The following is a 12,351-nucleotide window of genomic DNA, read 5'->3' as shown; positions in this document are numbered from 1 at the left end:
TCCAAAAGCCGCCAGTGACACCGTAAAAAGTCGCCAGATTTGTCGCTAGTCACTTTTTAAAAAAAATAGTCGCTGGAGGGGTCTGAAAAGTCGCTAAATATAGCGACAAAGTCGCTGAGTTGGCAACACTGCGCACTTGCAGCGCTGGCTCGCTCAGACGCTCTGCCATAATTTTTTTTTCTTCCCCCGTTTCAGTCAAGTGGATGTGATGACGGCGGCGGCGGATGACGCATTAATCGCGCGACACAACTAATCGATGATGAAATTCGTTGCCAACGCTTTTAAAAGTCGATTTTATCGATTCGTTGTTGCAGCCCTAATTCAAAGGCTGGAAGGAGGAATTGGCTCCACTTCAGTTCGCTCCGACTTTATTTATATTCATGTCTGACTTAAAACCTAGGCCAATGCCAATGCTGTGGTGTGCGCCTATAATCTGTTATAGTCTGTTTCAACTGTACCACAGAATTTCAGAGATGAGGATTGCTTATTGTGTGATAAACCGTGGGATAAGATATCATAAAAACATACACTAACTATACTTAACAATACAGAGTGGGTTTACATAAAGTGATCGTTGTGGTAAGAGCCTGTTTTAAAAAAAAAAAAAAACAGGCTATTAGCTCATTTCGAATGGGATGCGAAGTGACGTTTTTTAATCTGGTCTCGTCAAATAAACTTTTAAATAAATAAGAAACGCGGAGAAACATGAATGCAGCGAGGTGTTACATTCGCAGCTGGAAACAGTGCGATAAATAAGACAATACACGTGTATCGGTCACATCATTAAATCAAACGCCGTGTGTCCCAGGGCCATAATTACATGAAGGAAAAATGTCAGAAAACGTCTTCTGCTGTAAATTGGATCGCGCGTGGAGCGATTTCGCCGGAGCGGCAGGAAACATCCTCCTGAGCGGGAATTGCGTGGCGCACCGCTCCGTTCACATGCTCTGATTGATGCAGGCTGAAAGAAGAAGTCGGATGTAAAACTGATTCTCTTTTCTCATCTTTATAATTAGACTGTTAAGGTAACACTTTGCTTGTAATATACAGTCATATATCTTTATTATTATTATTTTCAATGTTTAGTGGAAACAAAGTACAGGCAGTTAAAGGTCTAGTGCCCCTAGTGGCCATAAGTTAACGGTGGGCCTTTAAACAGATTATTATGAGAATAAATACAAAAACACTATATCATGCACTTTAAACGTTTTCAGTCGTTCTGAAGGTGTGGCGGCTTTTAGTTACACATTTAGCAGTAACCCTGTTAAAGTTATAGTTTATTTCAAGGCAAGATTCCACCAACATACACTTTACATCTAAGGAAGCGGCCGTTCCAACCGTTGCATTTTCTGAATTCTCCCAAGTGGTGAACAACGTTACACGATTGAATAAAGAGAATTTGATTGGTAGATTATCAAGGGGGCGGAATTGTTGTGGCGGAAGGTTCGCAAGCAGGTTTGGTTGTGGCCGGTTTCTCAGAAGCATCTTGCTAACCAGTTAGCATCTTAGTGCTAGTAGGTTCCCAATGGGAAATTCCATTGGGACCAAGTAGCACTAAATTGGTGACTTAGAAACGACGCTGTCAAGGAACGCTGTGGACAGCGGAAACATGCAAGAGGAGGAGAGTTTAGTGTCGGAGGTCGTGGATGAGTCTCCTCCGTCATCCATTTTTTATTTAGAGGAGGAAAGCGGGGACGAAGATGTTGTGGAAGAGGACGCCAGGGCGGCAGAAGCTTGGTTTGGTGTAGAAGGCTTCCAGCCGTACATGTTTGAGCCCTTGCCTCGCAACGCTGCCAGTTCTGTTAGCTCTACGCCTGCCGAAGACACAGACGTCCATCCCCGTGAACGCTGGGACGCAACTCAATGGGAAAGGAAAGGATTCTGGTTTCAACCGTTGCGTATATTAGCTGCGACATATGAATCAAGATGCTATGACCGAAAAAATATGATGGACAGATGACCGTTGATATATGATTGGCCGAATTTAGGTGTTCAGGCTGACGTAGAACTAACTGGCCTGTATAAGATAACGAGAAAAACAACAAAACATATTTTAAAGACAGGACTTTTTTAAGAATAGACATTTTCTAAATTTTGGCACAATATCATCTGATAAAGAGTACATTTATATACACGCTTAAGCCAGAATGATTTGACATTTAAATATGACTTCCTTACGACTTTAAAGAAAAAAAGTGAGAATGGAGACATTGATTTTACCCTGGGTACTCTCTTCCTGGGCTGAGGCAGGTTCAGCTGTCTGTGGTTGGCTTTAGGTGGACATTGCTCCCCGTTTTTATTTGGTTCCTTTGAAACTGTGGAACAAAAACAGTGAGTTTAGTTTCATCCTGCAAACAAACAAACAAAAAAAAAAAACAGTTTAAAATCACAAGATAAAGAAAGCAGTAAGGTGGCAAGATAAGATCAGAAATAAAGCCACTTAACACTTACTAAAATCAACAAAGATAAAACCAGGGCTGCCACTAACGAGTATTTTGCTAATGGATTCATTTGGATAGATTTTTTTTTTGATTGAGCTATAATTACAGTAATAATCTGATATCAAAAGGTTCTTTAAAGATTTTTTAACAGTTAAACCAGGTTAAACTAACAAATTATCAGTTCAGCATTATAGAACATATTGATAGCATATTATCTTAAATGCAAAATATTTACATATATTTCTACTATTTTGCTAGAAATGCAGCTCTAAATGGGTCGCTCTGTCAGATAAAGGCATGTTTTACAGTCTCTGTATTCCAGTTAATGATTATAGTTTCAGTCCTAGCTGAAACATTTGCACCATTTATTTAAACAGCAGTTTTTAAAAAACTTATCTTTGGGGTTTGATGAGACCACTTGTCCAGATCTTTCCTACATTTCAAATGTCTTATTTAATTAAATCTGCTGTTGCCCCTCATTACATATAATGCTAACAGGCAGCACTTCTTATTGGTCAGAAATTAATGGAGAAAATGTTGGACGCTGGAGCTTCCAACAAAAAAAAGAAGAGATACCAAGACGTGGTGTCAGCTGTAGCGCTGTAGTAAGAAAAACAAAACAAAAAACTCAAGCTTAAACTGCTTCTTTCTGCTAAACTGAAGTTTATATCGACACTGCAGCATAGCCATATATTAAACGACAACCATTTAAAAGCACTTTCTACCTTTTCAAAGATACAGACAAACGGGAAACAATAAGACATAGGCCTATAGATATTTATGTTTAAAGGGAATAATGGGTGAAATTGACACTAATGCAAGAGGAATAGCCTAAACATAATTAATGTAATTATGAATAAAAGGAGGAACATTTGCTTAACCTCATACAAATTAACAACTAGTACTTGGTTTAACAGGTATATTGAATGTGTTCAGCAGCAGCCATGTGCTCTAATATGATGTTCAGTTTAGATCTTCGAGCTACAGGAGGCTCTTCCTGCCTGCAGCTATCAATATTAACAACTTATTAGGAAAAAAACTTAGAGTAAAATTATTTTCTGTCCCCTTTTGGGATGAAAAAACAATTTTTTAAATTAATAGAATACATATTTCAATAGATTTATCATATAAAGACCGTCTTTTAGAAGCATTTTTTGCAGAATCTAACTCACATATGTCAAAGTCACATATGTGCCGGGTCTGACCCGTGAAGTGTTTTACCATGGCCCCCTGCATGATATTTAAGTTCCATTAGAACCGGCCCACAGGCCACGGCCGATTGTGCGCGCTGCTGTGACTTTGCATGCTGCCGTTGCATTGTGGGGGATGTAGTGTTGGTGCAGTTGTTTTGCACCAAAAATACATTCCTAGGGGAAATCATGATTGTGATTTTCTTTTATTAACATTTTTTTTTGTTGTGCTTTGCATGTTTGGATTGTTTTGGTTTTCCCCTTTAACAATTCAAGGTGGGCTAAAAGGGGAATGCGCTATGTTGCTCCATCCATCAGCCTCTGCTGACACCTGTAGTCTGTAGTCTTTTTGATTATTCTGTCCTTTTTGGTATTGTTGTGCTTTTTGTTTAATAAATTCTTTTTTTTAAAGAACCTCTGGATCTTCTGCCGTGATGCATCACAAAATTTCTTTTTACAAGTTGTGATTTTTCTTTGAAGGACGCATTGTCTGTGTGCCTTAGACTCAGGGAAAAATGCAGATAAGAGCCATGAGAGAGAATACAACTGATTACTGTAGATTGTTTTCTTTTCTTATTTTACTATTTGAAAGCGGTGATCAGTGCGATCATAGAGCAGCACAGTAATGCATTTTTTTGGTTTATAATAAATGCACTTTCATTTATGTATTTATCTTACTAAGTTTATTAGTTTGTTCAATAGCCTACGTTTATATCAATATGTTTTAATAAACATTTAACCAGGCCGGTCCTGGCCCTCTGTGTATTTATCTTACAAAGTTTATTATTATAATAAAAGTTTATTAATAATATCTATATTAATATATATATATATTTTTTAGGTCTTGGTTCAATAGGCTATGTTCATATTAATAAGTTTTAATAAACATTTAACCAGGCCGGTCTTGGCCCTCTGTGTATCTTTGACATCCCTGATCTAACTTAATTCTTACAGAACATATTTTTTAGCGCAAATCTTCAAAAAAGCCTTAAAAATAGAGAATAACCCCTTAGTTCTGCCAAATACCACAGACTACTACCGTAAACTATGGTGGTAAGTTCCCACCAAAAGCACTGAGAATGCTCACCTAGACTCTATAATTTCCCTGGCTCTTAGAGGTTTGAATTACTGCTGAACATTTAAAGCTACATATGCTGCCTGAGGCTGAGGGAGCAGCTAGCAGAGGAGGTGGAAGCAGAGAGGAAGGCCTCTGGAGTTACATGGATGTGACTGGATAGGCTTCCACAGACATAGCAGGCATACCAGGACGGTTTCTGGCAGCCACTAACCTCACCGCAGTTGTGTAACATTCAATTCAAGGCTCAGCGGCTCCCAGAGGGCAAAACGAGCTCCTTCAGGCTCTAAAGTTTTCTGATAAGGTGCATTTTTTATGGTCGTATAGGAAGGCTTTGAATTCAACAGGAAACAGACGAACAAACTGGAGCAAATTCTTCTCTGTAAAGTCAATGATTTCATTTAACCTCAAACACTGGAATTAAATAAAAATATCTATAAACTAGGGTTAGAAACTAGACTTTAAAAACCCAGTTTGATATTGGTTTAAAAATATTAATTCTGAGGATTTAACATCTAAAAATGATTCTAAAAAAATAAGTGTCTGGAAAACATAAATGTTATTTTATTAATGCAGAACTGCGACAAAGACGGACCATTATTGTTCAACGATGACTTCCTGAAGGCCTCGAAGAATTTGGAGAGGTAGAGGACCATCAGCAGCTTGTCTGGTTCGCCTCTCGCAGCCATTTCCTTCCCTGTGGTCACTGGCTGGATGCCGAACTCTCGCTCAGCCACATCGAACGCCAGCTGGTTGTTCTTCGCCACATCCTCCTCGTTCAGGGAGTCAAAGTCACTGAATGGACAGAAAGAGATAATCATGGGTTCCCAAAGTAAGGAGGAAGACAAGAGGATTTCACATTCACTGGGATGTGACCCCTGATGCATAGAGGGTCAAATTAGTTCAGAAAACACAATCATACGAATGTCTAATTAAATAAATTGTATAATTTTTTTTATTAATACCTGATTCGATGTCAAATATATCTTTAAATTCTAAAATGAACCATTAAATAATGAAAATATATTTAAATTGATTAAATTAATTATTAAGTGTCATTTTATAAAGTACATTTCACTGTGTTTTTAGGGGCCCCTATAGTTGGGGTCACAGCATAGGCCCTTTCAGCCCATTTTTGGAGATGCTGAATCGCCCCTAAGTTTAATCTGAGCACCTTAAAATATTGTTTTTATAGTCTATGCACTTTTCAAAATAAAAACTTACTATAAAAGTGTAAAAAGTGTACTGTAATTTGTTTAAAAGGATGAAGAGGAAGATGACCAGTACGACTTTAGAGACTTAACTAATCTAAAACTTTAATTCCTTTAAAAAAAAAAGTCCAATTTGCTGTTTTTTTGGTGTTCATCAGATGGTAACTTGTTAATGATAAATGAGCTGTAAAAATGTCACGATTTATGAAGACAGGAATCCTCCAAACATTTCTGTATTATAGCAACTAAATATCCATTATTAGCAAATATACAGGAGGTTAAGAACCTTTGCTTCATGCAGAATCAAAGTCAAAATAAAACTTCAGAGTTAAGCCGTCTGTTAGCGTAATGTTTCATAAGTTTCCTGAATGTGCTCCGTATGCTTTTGTTGGTTCTTACATGAGTTCAGGCCTCTGGCGGTGAATGAGAGCACACAGGGCCAGGCCGCTCCTCCAGGACGACGTGAGGTCGGTGACATCCACTGCTCTGTATCCCTGAGTTTGGGTCTGACTCCAGGTCAGGAGCCTGCCGGGCCGTACCTCGGACTCTGCGTGAGAGAAACCACACGTTGGTTCATTACCGCCAAGATGGCTGCACAGCATCAAAGGAAGAAGCATTTTCAGGCCAGAAAGGGGATTGTTTTTCCCCTGAGTGTTTTATTTCTGTCCGGACTGGAAACTGCTTGTTCTTTTGGACCTCTGCCATGTGAGCTGATCCACTTTCTGAAGCTAAAGCTGCAGAACCTCTGCATCAGAGCAGAAACACAGCTAAACTGTCCTACTTAGAAAATAACCAGAACTTCCACACTTTGATGCATAACAAGGCTTCAGCCCATGTTGGGATTCATTTGTAGAGGCAACGCCGTCACTGAGGGAGAGAGAGGCTGCTGCTTTATAACCCTGTATGGATATCGAACGAGAAGTACAAAATGCACAATGCACAGACATTTTCCTTTCATTAAACATATCCTAATAACTTCATAGGCAGATCCAGTTAAAGCAGCCAAAATGCTGTGTTCAGAAGCTGTCCTGCTGCAGTAATGTGCCTAGAAACATAAGTTGAATTTACTTAACCAAGTTTTGTCAACTGCTTCCACTAAACAAAGTAGATTAAGTGAGTATATTTACTTTAACACCTTAATTAAAGACAAAAAAATCAAGAGGATAAAATCTCAGAAAACTAAATGCTGAGAAGGTAAATTTAACAGATGCTAATAAGGGTAAAATATACCAGTTTTGTTCAGTTTAGCTTATATTATGGAGCTGCATTAATGTTACTAGATTTCATTGATGGAGTTTATTTTTTCAGTTTAATGAAACCAGCTGACATAAATATATACATAACATATAAACATATGACATAACACTTTCATTTCTAATAATAAATAATCAAATCTATCAAACTGAACCATCTCAGAGCTTTTTAGAAAGTCAGATTTAGGAACAATGAAAAAGGTCTCGATTAATAACGATCAATAATAACCTTAGATTGAAAAATTACAATGAAACAGATCTTCATCATCACCCAAAAACCAAGTCTATATAACAGCTTCTATTTTAGTAATGGTGCTACAGAGGTTAAAAAAAAGACATGCCGCAAAGCATTCTGGGAAATAACAGGAATGTTATATATCTTATATTTATGTTGAATTAGTTTGGTTCATCTTTAGTGAATGAAAATCTCTTGATTAAATACAAGAAAACCTGCATAATTTGCATAATTTGAAGCCTTACTCTGAGCATTAAATAGTGACATAAAACAAGGAATGTCCCAATTTCATTTTAACAATCAGAACCAGAATCAACTGTGGAGAATATTAATTATCATATATATCTATTCAATATTAAGTATCAGGATTGTTTTGAAATCAATCCTTCATCTTCAGCTGTTCAAACATCTCTTCCAGCTATAATTTAACCTGACAATGTTCAGCATTAACTCAAATTTTGGTTTTAATCCGTAATCCGACCATAAGACAGTTACATAAAGCAAGCCGCGTGTCTATTTCAGACTACTGGTGGCTAAAAACAACACAACCACTTCAGGGTCAATCTATAGCTTAACAACAGGAAAATTAAAGATGTCTTTTCTAAATAAATCACTGACGACATATGCATTTATGAAACCCATTGTTAATAAAATATCCACATATTTAAACACATTCATACCATCTAAATTATCCAAGTATCTAGTGAGCTTCGGTTTCATCCATGCAATGTCGCTCCACTGCTCTCACCGTCTCAAAAACGATTTAAAGTCGTAGGGAAATCATATTTAAATGTCAAATCCTTCTGGCTTACACATGTATATAAATGTACTCTTTATCAGACGATATTGCCCCAAAATTTGGAAAATTTCTATTTAAAATTTTTTTTTTTCTTCGTTATTTTATGCAGGCCAGTTAGTTATGCGTCAGCTTGTACACCTAAATTCGGCCAATCATATATCATTGGTCATCTGTCAATCAAATATTTTCTGGTCATAGCATCTTGATTCATATGTTGCAGCTAATGTATGCAACGGTTGAAAGAAGAATCTTCACAGAGAAGTGCTGACGGTTACAGGGTTATATTTTAAGAGCGAATTGTTGGCCGTTTCTCAATTCACTAGAACGTAAGTATGGACTCGTGTCCTCGCCAAGTAAGTTCTTGAAAAGAACACAGATAAGTGTGGCCTCTGGGAGAACAGGAGCACGCAGCATAACTATGGGTCAATTGGAACAGAAGCTGACTTTTTTCATTCAGTGGGGGAATAATAATTAACAAGGTCAGATAAACACAAATCAAATGAACATTTTGCCAAATAAAACTAAAACATCGGCATCATGGCCATCAGTCCTTCATACAGCTGAGAGAGGGCTGCTGCAGACGGGCTGCGGTTAGCCCTGGCTGCCGTTACCCTCGGTGGTCCGCTGGTTGCAGCGCTCCTCTCAACTTCTGAACATTTTATTTAAATTAGGCATTAAATCCGTAAATGGGCCATATAGTGACGCTTAAAAGTATAATGTTCTCGCCTCAAATGATCTTAAAACTTACTTTTATTGAACAACAGCAAAAGAAAAGAAAACTTTTAAATCAATACTCTGAGTTCTGTGAACGCTCCATTGAAAGGAGACTGAGGAGACTCATCCACATTTCCGCTGTCCATAGCGTTCCTTAATAGTGTCGTTGCTAAGTGCTACATAGTCCCAATGTAATTTCCCAATGTTAGCACTAAGTTGCTAACTGGTTAGTAAGATGCTTTCGAGAAACCGGCCACAATTTAACTTGCTTGCAAACCTTCCGCCACAACAATCCCGGCTTCTTGATAAACGACCAATCACATTCACTTTATGCACTGATGTAAAGTCGGGCACCACTCTGGAGATTTTCCAACTGCAACGTTTGGAACAGCCATTTCCCTACGAATTTAACAAGTTCATGAGAAGAAGAGAAAAACCTCAGAAATAAGACCAGAGTTTACTCAGGACATGATGTTCTGTTATCGTCATTTATGGTTAATATACAAAAAATGTCAAATTAGCCATTTCACCTGAGGGTATCACTACTGCCACCGGCTGGTTTGGAGAGGAACTGCTCATTTTGGACATGAACTATGTTTATATACGAATAACAATCACCTGGAAACACTGGCCTCGACATGCCCTACTCTAGCTCCGCCCATGCCTACAAACAATAGCTTCTTAAATTCAGTTTATTGCTTTTTTTGTTTTGTTTTCTGTTTGCATTATATACCTAATGGAAATGTTCAGCTGGATTGAACATTCTTTAACCTCAGAGCTCTTTAATTAGCAGTAAAACAAACAGATTTCCCTTTGGATGTTAGCAGCATCTCTTCCAGGCTATTTTAATTAGTTATCTATTCGTGTTAAACAATATTTTAACATGATAAAAGCAGCTCATATCTTGAAATGTTGCAGTCACTTTTAAAAAGGTTGGTTTGTCCTTTTAGTTTCCAGAGGTTCATAGAGATGATGTGCAGGTGTCTGTTCTGGTTACTTTTTATTGACCACACCAATCTGCTCTACAGCCAGTCACTTTAGGACAAGGGTGGACAATTCCACATCCTGCGACTTTTAGATCCATCCTTGGTCCAACACACCTGAATCAAATGGCTGAGTTACCTCCTCAGCATGCAGAGAGTTCCTCCATAGTCCTCTCAATCTTCTCATTTCTTAATTCAGGTGTGTCGAACCAAAGGCACATCTAAAAGTTGTGGTATGCTGGCCCTCAGGAACTGGAATTGCCCATCCATGCTTTAGGAGGAGCTCAGCAGATCCTGTGGCAGGTTAAGCTTACATTACAATGACTGTTTCTTCTGATCAGACATCTTGAGCTGTTTCATCATGCAGGATCCTCCAATATGCTTCAGAACCTGAGGTTTAAACCCATAACTTTACGTTGTCTATTATCCCTCCATGAATATATTAGGTTTATAATGCAAGCAGCCTATGCTACTTAGGGAAGGAACTTCTACAGGTTTCAAATCAGTCCGACCCAAGCACCTCATGTCCACACACGCCTTAGAAACCCTCACCTGAGTGTAATGTCATCCAGCCGTATTGTCTGATAAGGCGTGCCAAGCCAGTGACTCAGGTTGCTATACAGAGAGGGCTGAGTAAACATTCACTCTGCCGAGTCTTTTCCCAACTAAACACGACGGTTTCACTCCGGTAATACATTGTCCTTCCATAAACAGCTGATTATTTTCAAGCTTCCACGCCCTGTTAAGGGAAGCTTGTTTAGGTCTTCATTTTAATTCAGTTTGTAGACATTTGATCATGTTTATATGTAAACATGAAGCTAAGAGGCTGTGGGTCTAAACATTGTAAAGTCAAACATTAATCCAGACAAATGTTTGCTTATATGAGCAACGTTTAAAAGAAAAGGTGCAACAGTTCTCCACCTCTCATTCAGTGTAATTCAGCACCATGTTAGCGAATCGTAAAAGTCTGCATGCTGGATTGAGGTTCACCCTTTTCTCAACCTGACATTAACCAACAACACCAAATTCTAACCAGCTTCTGCACCCGTAGTTTGGTTCTCTTGAATTCCAGATGGAGACTTTGCAAGAAAAAACTCCTTAAAACCAAACATTTTAAAAAGGATATGTATGGAACTAAATTTGGGCCATAAAGTTTGTTTAAAAAAAAAAAAAAAATTCATTTTCATAATGGAAAAAAAGAAACTTTGAAACTTGTGTTTTTTTAAACTGAAGAAAAGAAGATTTAAAACTGGGGGGGGGGGGCTTAAAGCTACATTTAAGGTTTTGGTTTTTTTTCTGTTTTAAACCGTTTTTCTAGTTTAAAAAACATCTTACTTTCAGATTCAAAAACATTTTTCAGTTTCAAATCTTAATTAATTGTTATATATAACAAACCTTTTGTCTTTAATTACAGACAGTTTAAACTGTTTAAGACTGTACAAAAATCTGGAAACATTGATTCATTTAAAAGGTTAATAAAGTATTTTAAAAGAAATATTGCTGAAACTGAGTTTTAAGAAACCTTTACCTTTTCTGGAGAGGTTGACTGATCTTCGTGAAAGCCCTCCTTTTTCCACCACACCTGAATTACCATCAATGAATAAGTGACGTACCTGAAAGAAACAACCAAGCACAATTGGAGACACACTACGGTGCAGCTGCCCATTATTTTAGACAGAGATTAATTAATCGATTTTTTTTTTTATCACTATAGGGAGTATAGAGATCTGCTGGTGAAGATTCTCAGTCATCCAGTTCAAAGTCATTTCAAAAATGTTAAAAACAACTGACAGCAGCTGTCCTACAAACTCCCACATCTTGACTGAATACTGAGGCTGTTTAGATGCCCGTCGAAGTTCCAGGCGAGCTGAAGCATTTCTCTTAGTGGTCAGGTGGTATGGTGAGGTAGAGAGGCTTCGGACGTCATCTATTTTGGCTCCTCCCCCAAATAAAGCAAGCCTCGATACGTGCCCCGTGGAAACGCCCCCTCCACTACTCGACCTCGAAGCCTCGGATCATCTCATAACATCCCTTATTTCAGCTCTGCAGGAGTGGAGTCCAGTCTCTTCATTGGTTCGGCAGGTTTAATGCAGCAAATAAATGGCTAAATGTGTGAATTCAAAACATTTGTTCTCCGTTGTGCCGCCTGCTAGCATGTTCAATTCAATTCAGTTTATCTATATAGCGCCAGTTCAAAACACGTGTCATCTCAAGGCACTTAACAGTTCACAAGATCATATAGTCAGGATTGACTCAAAGTTTTCTATCTAAGGAAAACCAGCTGATTGCATCGGCTCATTGACTCAAATGCAATCCCTCACACTAAGCATGGAGCGACAGTGGAGAGGAAAAACTCCCTTTTAAAGGAATAGTACACCCAAAACATGATTAGCCTTCATTTTCTACTCACCCCCATGCTGAACAACACTCTGGAGTACTTTTTTGATATC

At 38.2% G+C, this 12,351-nt stretch overlaps 1 protein-coding gene across 1 annotated transcript in view; it reads right to left on the bottom strand.

Annotated features, from left to right (window-relative positions):
- Positions 1–12,351, bottom strand: part of LOC107101150 (protein-methionine sulfoxide oxidase mical2b-like) — an 80,856-nt gene that overhangs the window by 41,814 nt on the left and 26,691 nt on the right. The window contains exons 9-12 of the mRNA XM_015399940.1: positions 11,430–11,514; positions 6,317–6,464; positions 5,302–5,501; positions 2,221–2,315 (exon numbers count right to left, since the gene is read on the bottom strand). Coding sequence (XP_015255426.1) covers positions 2,221–2,315; positions 5,302–5,501; positions 6,317–6,464; positions 11,430–11,514 — 528 coding nt within the window. The remainder of the gene's footprint in view (positions 1–2,220; positions 2,316–5,301; positions 5,502–6,316; positions 6,465–11,429; positions 11,515–12,351) is intronic.

The sequence above is a fragment of the Cyprinodon variegatus genome, unplaced genomic scaffold (assembly GCF_000732505.1).
Source record: "Cyprinodon variegatus isolate N-32 unplaced genomic scaffold, C_variegatus-1.0 Scaffold1059, whole genome shotgun sequence".
Lineage (NCBI taxonomy): Eukaryota > Metazoa > Chordata > Actinopteri > Cyprinodontiformes > Cyprinodontidae > Cyprinodon > Cyprinodon variegatus.
The sequence above is the reverse complement of the archived record's forward strand: the minus strand, read 5'-3'. Positions and strand labels throughout refer to the sequence as shown.